Below are 15764 nucleotides of genomic sequence, written 5' to 3' on the forward strand. Positions count from 1 at the left end.
TCGTGGCTGACTATCCACATCCAGTCCACGTACTCTCAACAGCAGTTCAACGTCTAATAAAACAGTCACTATCTCGAGTCTCTCCATTTGTTTTTCAACAATACAAAGCTACATTACTCTTTGCAGCCGGCCACGGGGCTTTCGGGGCGTATTTGTTTATTCTTGGCAGGTCGCGCTGAAAACTTGCCAGCGCCGACGAATTATCTCCCTTCCAGTTTCGCCTGCACAAACAATAAATGGGTGCAGTATCCCATGCTCATCCTTACACCCTGCTTTAAAATGATGCGTGTTCGAAACGGCTGGAACACAAGTGTCTCCAGACTTTCGTAAAATTCTGGGGGCTCTACATATCCCTCCCTTTAGCTCGAACACTCGTTATTTTGCACACAACATATATTTTAATAATTTTTTTTTCTTAACACATGTTACTTTGTACTACAGAAAAACATTAGGCACAAAAACTCTCTTCCATCTCTCGTATTTCATTAAGCTGTTGGTAATATAGTTCATAGACATAGTAGTATGATAAGCTAATAGTACAACAAGTATTAGCTATTTCCAATAGATTTATCTACTCTTGCTTCCAGGATTGAGCCAATCCCTCCCCTTAGCCGGTTTCAAAGTTCAGGCATTATTCTGAGTCGAGTCTTTACTTTTTTTTAATTTTTTAGAAGCTGTTGCAATGATAACCATCAGTTTTCCGGGTCTGAAAAAAATTAGTTGTACTGGGTGTTTTCTATTTTTTCTATCTACTCGCACAGGACTTGTCTTTTCTATTTAAAAAGTTTTAGAATTCAAATTTACCGTGAGAAACTTTCCACTACAATCTCCGGTCACTATACCACCCTTTCCCTTTGGATTACAATCTACGTAAGGGTTGATACTATGGAAACATCTTCTTCCTCATCCGTGTGTGGGTACGCCCCTTCCATTTATACTAAACTATGGTACAGGTCAATCCCCTTTTTGGTGCCCCTGCCCGCACAGTATAGGTCAGCCTACTCTTGGTCTGCCTACCTGTCTCTCTTTCTCTCATTTCATCATCATCGGATGTGCCCTCCCTATCTTTTCTAACAATGATTCATAGTCTTGCCTGTTTCGTACTCCTCTGCAAACTGTTTTATTTAAAATTTACTGGTAAAATTTCTATCTACCTCTCCTTTCCTCCTCCTGCGTCCTTCAGCCTACCTGCTTAAATTCTTCGCTTGTTCATTCTTACAGCTCACTTATATAACCTTAATAACTAAATATGTTTTGTCCTTGACTCGATACCTCTGGCTTTAATATCTATTTCTTTTTATCTCTATTCATATTACTTTGTACTGCTGTAGCTATGAAGACAGGTGGATATACACTTTGTCCCCCATTGTTCCTTTAGCTTAAGCTAACTGTACCATTTGACTTGAGATGTGCAACCGTCATTACTTAGCAGATGTGCTCGAGCCCTTCCTGAGCACTACCTCCCCCCATATCTGTGACGGTTGTTACATCTCCCTGTGCATTACTTATCTGCGTCTGTGTATTTAATTGTTTGAGTATGGAAGTGTGATCGTGCGTCCTGATTCTTTGGCCCACCAAGGTTCTTAGTTGAAGATTTTTAGAAATCACGGTAAAGAGGAGGACTTCAGCGATAGAAGTATATGAATGTGGACAGAGGGAAAGATAGATTGGAACTCTTAAGGGAAAAGAAAGGAAATAAAAGAATTGGTTGCTATGATGGAAGAAAGAAAGAAGACAGTCCCAAAGACAGGAAACCCTTCCCACCCCCCTTCCCCAGGATCCCCACTTCGCTGGTACTTAAGTGAGAAGCCGGAGGAGGTATGATGATCGGCGTCTCCTACAGAACGGACATTCTCACTGTCACCTTTGAAATCCCCAAAGAAAATATCTTAGCAACTCCCATGGAACGGCAAATGATGGAGAACCAGCCACACTTGTTTGCGAGGGTGGTTTGAAGGGCGTGGTGTGTAGGTCGTGTCTGTGCCTATGCTACCCACCCCTTTCAAAATTAGATATAAACCCTCCCCAATCACATCACACTTTACAAAAAATATAAAGCATTCTATAAAAATAGAAATTATATACACTATAATCAAATAGTTATTCAGTTTGTCACTTCACTTTATATTTCATACACATGTTTAGTTTATGTCATCTAGGTATCATTCTTCCTAAACAGTACCATCATATTATATTTCCTGTTAGAATGTTACCCTGTTAGTTTTATCTCATGCTTAGAGGTTACTATTTATTGTGACTCCTTAAATTAGTCATAATCGTGTAGTCATAATTGGTCTCTTTTAATACTAATATGATTGGATAGTTTAAGGGCTATGAATAGATTACAGGATAGTCGAAGATTTGAAGGGAGTTCGGTGCAGAAAAACTAATGTGGAAGTAACACTGAACCCAACTCGGGAATCGGCGAACGTCACTCCGGCTGTTGACACAGAACGTCAACGTCCCTGGGGGTTTTGTACATATCGTTTTATATCATTAACATTATACATTCCCTTTTCCTCTCCCATCACAGGATCTACTAAATATTTCGCCCTTGTCAAATGCCAGTCAAAATACTTGCGCATTGTACCCCAGGAATTACTATAGAATTTAGGATCCCACAAATCTGAGATCAACTTCTCTTGTGCACTTGAAGACCAATATTTTTCCTTAAACTTTCTCTGAAAATCTTCCCAGGATGTGAAGTTTTCAATATTTACTGTGCCCCATTCTGAAGCTTCACCCTCCAAATAACCTACCGCAAACTCTATTTTCTTAGCATTCTCCCAACTTTTAGGTATGTTTTGGTTAAACTGTTTTAGAAATGGGTGGGGTGTACCTCCCCATCTGATTTGAATTTAGGAAACTGTTTCGACAAGCCTGAATTTGATCCCCGTCTCAAATCAATTATCATGTCCTTATTTAATATAATATTTTGGGAAACTGTGTCTTTCTCTAGTTTCTCCTGCATAAGCTTGAATTCTTTCCTCAAAGTTTCTAAGTCTTTCTTGGTGTTATCTAAATCGGAAGTTACTATAGGCGAAGAGATATCAACACTTGGTTTCTCTTCAACCATTCGTCCTATTAATTCTTCTACATGTTCTTCTAAGTCATTCAAATTTATAAGCTCTGCAGTCATTAACTTTTCTTTGAAGTTGTGTTCTACGGTTTACACCCGTGATTTGACCCCTGAAATTTGTGCCTGTACTAGGGGAGCAATGTATCTTGTTTCTGGACATTGGTTTTAGCGTAGTTAATTCTCGTTCAACCACATCAAATGTAACATTACGTACGTTTTTCAAAGAGTTGTATTTTTCGTTAAATTGTGTTTCCAAATTACTACATTTAAGTCGACATCATATTCTAATTTTTGAACTAACCCTTTTAGTTTAGTTTCATTTCTTTGTTCTAAATCATTAAAAAAAATATTTGTCTGTTCGCTCAGGGAATCGGACAATTCTTTTTTCCATTCTTGCATCTGATTGCTTAGGATATTAACTTGAACCTCAAGTTTTGTGTTTTGTGATTCAAACTGCACTTTGATAAACCTCATTAATTCGCCTAAATCTGACCCCTGTTTTTCGATTCCCATAGCCCCAACAGACTCTATGGATTGATGTTCCTTTTCCATTGTGTTTTGTTTTGGGTTTAATCTAGTTATCATTAAAAGTACACTCGCTTATTTCCACGACCCCCCACACTCCACAAACAATCAAAGGTCAGTAGTGGCTCACTCGGCGTTGGTGGAAGGCGGCGTCGGCACAGGTGTACGGTGGCATCAGCTTCGATGGACGGCGGCGTCGGTGTTGGTGTGATGCGATGTCGGTGTTGGTGTACGGCGGCGTCAGCGTTGGTGTACGGCGGCGTCGGCGATTTGAGACTAACTGCAGCGTTGTGCGATTTTCTTGATTCCCTTATCAACACGATATTTCTGGATAAGTATCGTGGAATCGCTCTCCAGCCTCGCTGGTTGCTATGGCAACTCCCAACTGTTTTTGTTTTCTTTTTCTTATAACTTCTTTAATGTTTCCCCTTCTTTCTCAGGTCCTTTCTTTACGGTCGCCACGTTCTTCGTTCTTGCGGTGGCCTGGTGTAATGTTAAGCGTTTTCGTGGACTTACTTGTTGAAGAATGCTGGTTCTGCTTTCTTGCAGTGCCGATGTCTTCTGCTAGCACTGGATGCTTCTCCGAAGATTTCACTGCTAGGAAGGGGACATTTTCACTCTCTCTCTCTCTCTCTCTCTCTCTCTCTCTCTCTCTCTCTCTCTTTCTTATTTAAAAAATACGCTACTCTTGGAATATCATTCAATGCACCAGAACACATTTATTTCCACTTTGTACAAAAAAACAACTAAACTTTATGACGTAAGCCCACATATTACCGGGCACCCAGAATCAGTTAATTACACATTTTTGAACACAGTTAACACACAAGCTTTTATCGTGGCTGACTATCCACGTCCAGTCCACGTACTCTCAACAGCAGTTCAACGTCTAATAAAACAGTCACTATCTCGAGTCTCTCCATTTGTTTTTCAACAATACAAAGCTACATTACTCTTTGCAGCCGGCCACAGGGCTTCCGGGGTGTATTTGTTTATTCTTGGCAGGTCGCGCTGAAAACTTGCCAGCGCCGACGAATTATCTCCCTTCCAGTTTCGCCGGCACAAACAATAAATGGGTGCAGTATCCCATGCTCATCCTTACACCCTGCTTTAAAATGATGCGTGTTCGAAACGGCTGGAACACAAGTGTCTCCAGACTTTCGTAAAATTCTGGGGGCACTACAAAAGCTGCCTGGGAGAATTTAAATAATTTAATCACCACTAACACTTGGGTTTAGGAATCATGAAGGAAGGTTGTATACATGGAAGACCTGGAGAGACTGAAAGATTTCAAATTCAGTATATAATGGTAAGACAGAGATTTTGGATCCAGAATTTGAACTTTTAAGACAGTTCCAGGAGCAGATGTTGACTCAGACCATAATTTATTGCTTATGAAGTGTAGATTAAAACTGAAGAACTCGCAAAAAGGTACGCAATTAAGGAGATGGGACCTGGATAAGTTGAAAGAACCAGCAGTTGTTGAGATTTTCAAAGGGAGCATTAGGCAAAGATTGACTGAAACTGGGGAAAGGAGTAAAGATGATGATGAATAGGTAGCTAGGAAAGATCAAACAGTGAAGGCAGCAGAGGATAAAATAGGTAAAAAGGCAAGGTCTAGTAGAAATTGTTGCATATCACAGGATATATTGAATTTAACTGATAATGGAAAAAATACAAAAATGTGGTAAATGAAGCAGGCAAAAGGTAATACAGATGGCAAAAAAGGAAAATGAGGCTGACTGAAAATGCAAAATGGCTGATCAGGAATGGCTAAGGTGCAAAACAATCCTATAGAAATTGGATAACTAGGGGGAAAATAGATACTCCGTATAGGAAAATTAAAGAAGCTTTTGAGGAGAAGAGAGGCAGCCGTGTTAAAATGAACCGTTTACCAATTGCAGAAAAAGTCGATATCGTGTTGATGTACGGCTATTGTGATCAAAATGCCCAACGGGCGTGTGCTATGTATGGTGCTCGCTATCCTGGACGACATCATCCAAGTTCCGGCCCGTTCGCCGAATAGTTACGTTATTTAAGGAAACAGAAAGTGTTCAGCCACCAACCACGACCTGCAACAAATGATGATGCCCAAGTAGGTGTTTTAGCTGCTGTCGCAGCTAATTCTCACATCAGTAGCAGACAAATTGCGCGAGAATCGGGAATCTCAAAAACGTCGGTGTTGAGAATGCTACATCAACATCGATTGCAGCCGTACCATATTTCTGTGCACCAGGAATTGCATGGCGATGACTTTGAACGTCCTGTACAGTTCTGCCACTGGGCATAAGAGAAATTACGGGATGATGACAGAGTTTTTGCACGCGTTCTATTTAGCGACAAAGCGTCATTCTCCAACAGCGGTAACTTAAATCGGCATAATCTGCACTATTGGGCAGCGGAAAATCCGCAATGGCTGTGACAAGTGGAACATCAGCGACCTTGGCGGGTTAATGTATGGTGCGGCATAATGGGAGGGAGGATAATTGGCCCCGATTATATCGATGTCAATCTAAATGGTGCAATGTATGCTGATTTCCTACGTAATGTTCTACCAATGTTACTACAAGATGTTTCACTGCGTGACAGAATGGCAATGTACTTCTAACATGATGGACTTCCGGCACATAGCTCGCGTGCGGTTGAAGCAGTATTGATTACCATATTTCATGACAGGTGGATTGGCTGTTGAAGCACCATACCATGGCCTGCACATTCACCAGATCTGACGTCCCCGGATTTCCTTCTGTGTGGAAAGTTGGATATTTGCTATCGTGATCCACCGACAACGCTTGACAACATGTGTCAGTGCATTGTCAATGCATGTACGAACATTACGGAAGGCGAACTACTCGCTGTTCAGAGGAATGTCGTTACACGTATTGCCAAATGCTTTGAGGTTGACGGACATCATTTTGAGCATTTATTGCATTAATGTGGTATTTACAGGTACACTGTAACAACATGCGTTCTCAGAAATGATAAGTTCACAAAGGTACATGTGTCACATTGGAACAACTGAAATAAAATGTTCAAACGTACCTACGTTCTGTATTTTCATTTAAAAAACCTACATGTTACCAGCTGTTAGTCTAGAATTGTGAGCCATATGTTTGCGACTATCACAGCGCCATCTATCACAAAGCGAAAAAAGTGGTCCAACGAAAACATTCATATTTCTTTACATACTACACGAATATGTAATAAAAAATTGGGATTCCTATTTTAAAAAACGCAGTTGATATCCGTTTGCCGTATGGCAGCGCCATCTAGCGGGCCGACCGTAGTGCCATCTGGTTTCCCCCTTCAAGCCAGACAAGTTTCGTTGTAGTTTTTTCGTTTGACGCTTATTTCGTGAGATATTTGGCCCGGTCACAATCAATGGACCACCCTGTATATATAGATTAACATAAAAAAATTCAAACAGGGATAATGGAACTTAGGCAAATTAAATCATGGGATGCTGAGGGAATTAGATTAGGGAATGATATACTAAATGTGGAAGATGAGGTTTGCTATTTGGGCTGTAAAATAACCGATGCTGGCCAAAATAAGGATGATGTAAAACGTAGACTGGCAATGGCAAGAAGTGTTACTGAAGAACAGAAATTTATTAACATTGAGTATAAGTCTAAGAACCTTTTTCTGAAGATCTGTGGAGAGTAGCCATGTATAGAAGTGAAACATGGTGGATAAGCAGTTTGGACAAGAAGAGAATAGAAGAATGCTGAAGATCAAATAGGTATATTGTGCAACTAATGAGGAGGAACTGAATAGAATTGAGGAGAAAGGAAATTTATGGCATAACTTGATTGAAAGAAAGGATCAGTTGATAGAACACATTCTGAGACATCAAGGAATTGTCAGTTTAGTGCAGGAGGGAAGGTGTGTGTGTGTGTGTGTGGGGGGGGGGGGGGGTTTAGAGGAAGACAAAGAGATGAATGCAGTAAGCAGATTCAGAAGAATGTAGGTTGCAGTAGATTTCGGAGATAAAGAGGCTTATCCAGGATAGAGTAGCATGGAGAGCTGTGTCAAATCAATCTTTGGACTGATGACCACAGCAGCAGCAACGACAACAACAACAACACTACATGCAATGTATGAAATTTTATACTACACACATTCTATATTTAATGAATCACATAACTGAATAAATAATTAAAATAAGTGACTGTCAGTTCTCATTTCACATTCTGAAGTATTTATTGCATGTTCTGACTCAGTAATTTCACTGATTCAGCCTTTGCTATGTGCTTGTTGTCTCTTTCTTCATTTGCTGAGATGAGATTGAGCAGTGATAAACCTAGAGATGACAACCTCATTTAGATGCTACTCTTTGATGAGTACATGGTAGTATTCAATACTAGCTTTTATATCATTATAATGCATTTTAATATATTTCTTGTATTGTGTTTCAGGAGGGCAGTGTTGAGAGCAATAGTCTGTCTGCAGAGTCAGCCACTGATATTGTGCCAAAAACACCCCCAAAGGATGGTGTTGGTATGTGAATTTTAGTTATTTTTATCGTAACGAAACAGTTAAATTAAGATTTTATAGGTAATTAAGATAGCATGTTATATATGAGATACAGTTTTACTTAGGAGGTGGAGGATGGAGTGGAGGTGGAGAGAGGGAAGAACAGATGACTGGGAATGGGAGGTAATGAAGGTTAGGGGCAATGCAGAAAAGGTGTGGGCCTGGAGGGCTTAAAGTAGGGAGGCAAATGGCTAGGGGCGAGAGGCTGGATATACTTAGGGAAAGCACACTGGCAAGGATAGTTTCACGGGAATGTAGTGACGGGAGGGTAGGAAGAAAGGGATGAGGTCAGTGTAGAGGACAGTGGGAGATTGCTGGCAAAACACTGTGGCTGATTATACATAGACCTATAAATCTAACTCAAATGGACGGAAAAGGTGGAAGGGGGGGGGGGTCACTTAGAAGTAACAAGCCGTGGCAGTAAGGACTGAATAGAAAATAGGGTGGGAACAAGGACAGTGGTAAGTGTAAGATAGGGACTTGCAGAGACTGAGATCAGGACGCATTGAATGCAACATCCCAACCTGTACATTTCAAAGATGATCTTGGGGGATGGGTCAGATGGCACACATTGTGAAACAACAATTATTATGACTCATGTTGTGCTAAGCACAGTGACTGGGTGGTCTACTTTGTCCTTGACCTTAGTATGGCAGAGTTCATTCATAATATGTGGACAAAAGTTGATGGTCATTCCGTCATAAAAAGAACTGGCCTTGGTACTTCCAGTGATTGATTTTACTTGAGATTTGGCCTCTTTTGGGCTGGCACACACCACTGACGGGATTGGAATGAGGGAAGGAGAAGTGTACGATACACATATGACAAAGTCTCACACACTTACATGATTCTTGCAGCAAGAGCTTTGAAGCATTAATCTCATAGAAGTATACTTTGAATATTGGGAGGCATCAGAATACCACTTATGGAGTAGGATAAAAATTGTTGAAGTATGTTTCTCAATTCATCCTCAAAATTCACCATCACTGTTAATGTGGTATCCACCCAATGTAAGCAACATTTTTGACCATCTTTATCTCACTCCTCGTCCCAACACTTAGAAAACATATGACCTAGGTGAAGGACCCAAGTGTAGTTCTGTGCCATGCATCCCATTGTCAGTTTCTGTTCTGTTCCTGCTACAGGTGTTTCATATTTTATAAGAAAAGGGTCATCTGTGAAAGCAGCAATGTTGAACCACCTGGATCTACTGCATGGCTTTTTATGGGACATCGTTTCCAACCAGCTGTCCAGCCCCATGACTGGTTGCCAGGAGGACAAAGGCTGCAGAGAGAATGGATAAACCAAAGACAAAACTAATGTTTAGCAACTATTGTTAGTATGTATTAATATTTTGCAGGAAAGTTGTTACTGCAGTCAAGAAAAGATGGGAAAATTATGTAACTGTGGCTATGTAAAGATGGGCATGAACAGATGGAGAAACTTTGTACTTTATTTGTGTTCATTGGAAGTGTATCTCATTACTTTAATTTCTCATGCAGATGTTTTAGAGCTGATGTTCTATATCTTGTATCAGTAAGGCTATAAAACTTCAGTGCCACTTCAGTGTGTACCATATCTGAGCTTGTTATTATTTTTGTTTCATTTAAATGCCTTGTCATGTGTGTGGCAGATTGTAAGGTCATAGATTCAAAAGCCTGAAATCTCATTGAAAATATTTGATTGTTTAAAAAAAAGGAAAAAGGAGTGAGAGTGCCAAAAAGTTTAGATTTGAGGCAGTCAGTCTTGTGTGAAGACCAACATGATGCTAGGGGAAGTGCTATTTTTGTATTTACTCCAGAGGAGAGAATTGATAGTGTTCACAATAAATACACCCATAAATAAAACTGATAAATGTGCTATTAGGTGCGATTTTTTTATTTGGTGAATAATATAAGGAACTTCTTTCATGTTCTGTATCTTGATAGTGAACAGGAATGCTGGCTACATTGATAAAAATTTCACTTGGCATACCAAGTAATACCATAAACCAAATCTATCTGACAAGAGACTAAACATAATTGATAGGCAACAAAGAACCAAATAGTTATCAGTTTTTGAATCAATCTAGATAACTTTGAATCCACTGAGGTGTCAAAAACCACGGCATAGCGATACACACATATACAGATGGCGGTAGTATTGCATAAACCAGGTAGGAAAGGACAGTGCATTGGCAGAGCTGTCATTTGCACGCAGACAATTCACACGAAAAGGTCTCCTACGATAATAGCTCACGACAGGAATTAACAGACTTTGAATGTGGAAAGGTAGTTTGAGCTAGACACGTGAGACATTCCATTTTGAAATCATTAGGGAATTCAATATTCTGAGATCTACAGTGTCAAGCATGTGCTAAGAATACCAAATTCCAGACATTACCTTTCACCTTGGACAATGCAGTGGCCATTGGTCTTCATTTAGAGACCGAGAGCAGCAGCATTTGCTAACAGATGAGCAACACTGCATGAAATAATCACGGAAATCAATGTGAGACATACAACAAACTTATCCATTATAGTGGTACAGCAAAATTTGGTGTTAATGAGCTATGTCAGCACACGATCGATATGAGTGCCTTTGCTAACAGCACAAAGTTGCCTGCAGCACCTCTCCTGGGCTCATGACCGTATTGGTCAGACCCTAGACGACTGGAAAACTGTGGCAGCCTGGGCAGATGAGTCCTGACTTTGGTCGGTAAGAGCCGATGCAGAGTTCAAGTGTGGCACAGACCCACGAAGCTGTGGACCCGAGTTGTTAATGAGGCACTGTGCAAGCTGGTAATGTTTCCATAATAGTGTGGTCTGTGTTTACACAGAATGAACAAGGTCCTCTGGTCTAACTGAAGTGATCATTGACTGAAAATCGTTACGTTCAGCTACTTGGAGACCATTTGTGACAATTCATGGGCTTATCGTTTTACGGATGACAGTGTGCTGTGCACTGACCCACAATTGTTCACGATTGATTTTGAGAACATTCTGGATAATTTGGGCGAATGATTTGGCTACTCAGATTGCCTGACATTAATCCCATCAACATTTATGCAGCATAATTGAGAGGTCAATTCGTGCACAAAATCCTGCACCAACAACACTTTCACAATTGTGGATGGCTGTAGAAGCAGCATGGCTGAATATTTCTGCAGGGGACTTCCAGTGAATTGTGGAGTCCGTACCACGTTGAGTTGCTGCACTACACTAGGCAAAAATAAGGTCCCACATGATATCGAGGGAATCCCTTCGCTTTAGTCATCTCAGTTTATAGGTTACATCTAAATCTACATCTGTACTTTGCAAACTACTGTGAGGTGTGGCAGAAGGTGCACCCCTTGTGTCAGTTGTTAGGACTTTTTCCTCATTTTGTGCACACATGGAGCATGGGAAGAATGATTTTAGTCTCTGTATAATGTGGATTTGTTTTAGTTTACAGATATCTGATTATATGGGTGTAAATTATCTGCAAATAAATACCGGAACAGTGAAAACTTGAAGTGAAGGCAGTATAACAGCCAATAGATGTTTTTAGACTTATAAGAAATGTACAGTTTTCAAAGTATGTTAATTAAGCAGCCAGATAAAACAAGCCTTGGCCTTGCCGCAGTGGTAACACCAGTTCCCGTCAGATCACCGAAGTTAAGCGCTGTCGGGCTGTGCTAGCACTCGTATGGGTGACTGTCTGGTCTGCCGAGTGCTGTTAGCGACTGGGGTGCACTCGGCCCTTGTGAGGCAAACTGAGGAGCTACTTGATTGAGAAGTAGCAGCTCCAGTCTCGTAAACTGACACAATGAAGGGAGAGCGGTGTGGTGACCACATGCCCCTCCATATCTGCATCCAGTAACACCTGTGGGCTGAGGTACCATTATGCCTTCCGAGGCCTGTTTGGATGAAGTTGAGTGTAATTTAGCTTAACTTATTTACAGAGATTTTATTGAATTCTGTATTTGACATCAGAGCTGAAAGTTGTATACCAGCTAGCTACTCTTTGCTGTTTAGAAATTAAATCAGCTTTATAATCTACCCCCCTGACCCCCATTCCCCATGAGCCATGGGTCTTGCCATTGGTGGGGAGGCTTGCGTACCTCAGTGCATCCTATAGGTGCAACCACAACGGAGGGGTATCTATTGGGAGGCCAGACAAATGTGTGATTCCTGAACAGGGGCAGCAGCCTTTACAGTACTTGCAAGGGCAACAGTCTGGATGATTGACTGATATGGCCTTGTAACATTAACCAAAATGGCCTTGCTGTGCTGGTACTGCGAAAGGCTGAAAGCAAGGGGAAAGACAGCCGTAATTTTTCCCGAGGGCATGCAGCTTTACTGTATGGTTAAACGATGATGGCGTCCTCTTGTGTAAAATATCCCAGAGGTAAAGTAGGCCCCCATTCGGATCTCCGGGTGGGGACTGCTCAGGTGGACGTCGTTATGAGAAGAAAGAAAACTTATGTTCTACACATCAGACTGAGGAATGTCAGATCCCCTAATCAGGCAGACAGGTTAGAAAATTAAAGAAGGGAAATGGATAGGTTAAGGTTAAATATAGTGGAAATTATTGAAGCTTGGTGGCAGGAGGAACAAGACCTCTGGTCAGGTGAATACAGGTTTATAAATACAAAATCAAGTAGGCATCATGCAGGAGCAGGTTTAATAATGAATAACAAATAGGAATGTGGGTAAGCTACTACGAACAGCATAGTGAACGCATTATTGTAACCAAGATAGACACGAAGCCCACGCCTACCACAGTAGTACAAGTTTATATGCCAACTAGCTCCGCAGATGATGAAGAGATTGAAGAAATGAATGGTACGATAAAAGAAATTATTCACTTAGTGAAGGGAGACAAAAATTTAATAGTAATGGGGACTCAAATTTGAAAGTAGGAAAAGGAAGAGAAGGAAGAGTAGTAGGTGAATGTGGACTGGGGGTAAGCAATGAAACAGGAAGCTGCCTGGTAGAATTTTGCACAGAGCATAACTTAATCATAGCTAACACGTGGTTTAAGAATCATGAAAGAAGGCTGTACACGTGGAAGAGGCCTGGAGACTCTGGAAGGTTTCATGCAGATTATATAACGGTAAGACAGAGATTTAGGAACCAGGTTTTGAATAGTAAGACATTTCCAGGGGCAGATGTCAAAACTGACCACAATTTATTGGTTATGAACTGAAGACTAAAACTGGAGAAATTGCAAAAAGGTATGAATTTAAGGAGATGGTACCTGGATGAACTGAAATAATCAGAGGTTGTAGAGAGTTTCAGAGAGAGCTTTAGGGAATGATTAACAAGAACAGGAGAAAGAAATACAATAGAAGATGAATGGGTAGCTTTGAGAGATGAAATAGTGAAGGCAGCAGAGGATCAAGTAGGTAAAAAAAACGAGGGGTAGTAGAAATCAGAAAAAGAGATATTGAAATTAATTGATGAAAGGAGAAAAAATAAAAATGCAGTAAATGAAGCAGGTGAAAAGGAATACAAACACCCCAACAATGAAATCGACACGAAGTGCAAAATGGCTAAGCAGGGATGGCTGGAGGACAAATTTAAGGATGTAGTGTCATATATCACTAGGGGCAAGATACATACTGCTTGCAGGAAAATTAAAGAGACCTTTGGAGAAAAGAGAACCACCTGTAAGAATATCAAGAGCTAAGATGGAAAACCACTTGTAAGCAAGGAAGAGAAGCAGAAAGGTGGAAGTAGTATCCAGAGGGTCTATACAAGGGTGATGTACAGGAGGGCAATATTATGGAAATGGAGAGGACATAAATGAAGATGAAATGGGAGGTATGATACTGCGCAAAGAATTTGTCAGAGCACTGAAAGACCTTAGTCAAAACAAGGCCCCAGGACTAGACAACATTCCATTAGAACTACTGATAGCCTTGTGTGGGCCACCCGTGACAAAGCTCTGTCATCTAGTGAGCAAGATGTATGAGACAGGTGAAATACCCTCAGACTTCAAGAAGAATATAATAATTCCAGTTCCACAAAAAGAAAGTTTTGACAGATGTGAAAATTACTGAACTATCAGTTTAATAAGTCATGCTACCAAAATGCTAACATGAATTCTTTACAGGTGAATGGAAAAACTGGTAGAAGCTGACCTCGGGGAAGATCAGTTTGGATTCCGTAGAAATATAGGAACACGTGAGGCGATACTGACTGAAGATTAAGGAAAGGCAAACCTACGTTTCTAGCATTTGTAGACTTAGAGAAAGATTTTGACATTGTTGACTGGAACAATATTTACAGTTTGTACAGAAACCAGAGGGCAGTTATTAGATTCAAGGGACACTGAAGGGAGGCAGTGGTGTAGAGGGCAGTGAGACAGGATTGTAGCGTATCCCTGATGTTATTCAATCTGTATACTGAGCAAGCAGTAAAGGAAACAAAAGAAAAATTTGGAGTAGGAATTAAAATCCATGAAGAAGAAATAAAACCTTTGAGGTTTGCCAATGACATAGTAATTTTGTCATAGACAGCAAAGGAGCTGGAAGAGCAGTTGAACGGAATGGACAGCATTTTGAAAGGGGGATATAAGATGAACATCAATAAAAGCAAAACAAGGACAGTGGAATGTAGTTGAATTAAATCTGCTGATGCTGAGGGGATTAGATTAGGAAATGAGACACTTAAAGTAGTAAATGAGTTTTGCTATTTGGGGAGCAAAATAACTGATGATGGTCGAAATAGGGAGGATATTAAATGTAGACTGCCTATGACAAGGAAAGCATTTATGAAGAAGAGAAATTTTTTGACATCGAGTACAGATTTAACTGTCAGGAAGTCTTTTCTGAAAGTATTTGTATGGAGTGTAGCCATGTATGGAAGTGAAACATGGGCGGTAAATAGTTTAGAAAAAAAGAGAATAGAAGCTTTCGAAATGTGGTGCTGAAGATTAACTGGGTAGATCACGTAACTAATGAGGAGGTTTGAACAGAATTGGAGGGAAGAGGAATTTGTGGCATAATCTAATCTTTCATATATGACTGTAGAAACGGCCACACCAGTATACACTTCAGTTTCGTCGCTTTGAGGGTCCCTGAGTCATGTCTGAAATGAAAGTTTTGGCAGCTGCACATCACACGAGTTGTGACGGAGTTAAAGCTTGTTTTGTGGAATCACTACATAAGAAAAAAATAAGAAATGTGTTTTGATTCGTGACTGGATGAAGAAAAGGTGTCAGCTCGGTTGCTCAGCATCCTTGCTGAAATAATTTATAATGGAAGATCCATGAAGTTCTTTTAATTACCTTCGAATGTCACCAGAACTGTTCACGTTTCTTCTATATAGAGTTAATTATGCAATAAGGAATAAATGTATTGTAATGCATGAAGCACTGTCGCCAGAACTGAAATTGCAAATCATATTGTGTGCATCACAACTGAGAACACTCGGTATGCTGTAAGATACAGTTTTAGTTGGTGATGATGCTATTTCATTAACACCAATAATTATTAACTTTAGCAGTAATATTATTAATATTAGCAACAATAATTATTCAAAGCAGGACACATTAACAAGAGAATAGTTTGCAAACTAATCTCTTCAAGATAGATCTGTACAGTGGCAGTATTTCAAAATTCTAACATATGTGAATGGGGAGCACTGCAGTGATGTTT

General features: G+C 40.3%; 1 protein-coding gene across 1 annotated transcript in view; it reads left to right on the forward strand.

Annotated features, from left to right (window-relative positions):
• LOC124802740 (oxysterol-binding protein-related protein 6-like) overlaps positions 1–15764 on the forward strand; it is a 265800-nt gene that overhangs the window by 55176 nt on the left and 194860 nt on the right. The window contains exon 2 of the mRNA XM_047263723.1: positions 8023–8104. Within this exon, the coding sequence (XP_047119679.1) occupies positions 8023–8104 (82 nt within the window). The remainder of the gene's footprint in view (positions 1–8022; positions 8105–15764) is intronic.

Source organism: Schistocerca piceifrons, chromosome 6, assembly GCF_021461385.2.
Source record: "Schistocerca piceifrons isolate TAMUIC-IGC-003096 chromosome 6, iqSchPice1.1, whole genome shotgun sequence".
Taxonomy (NCBI): domain Eukaryota; kingdom Metazoa; phylum Arthropoda; class Insecta; order Orthoptera; family Acrididae; genus Schistocerca; species Schistocerca piceifrons.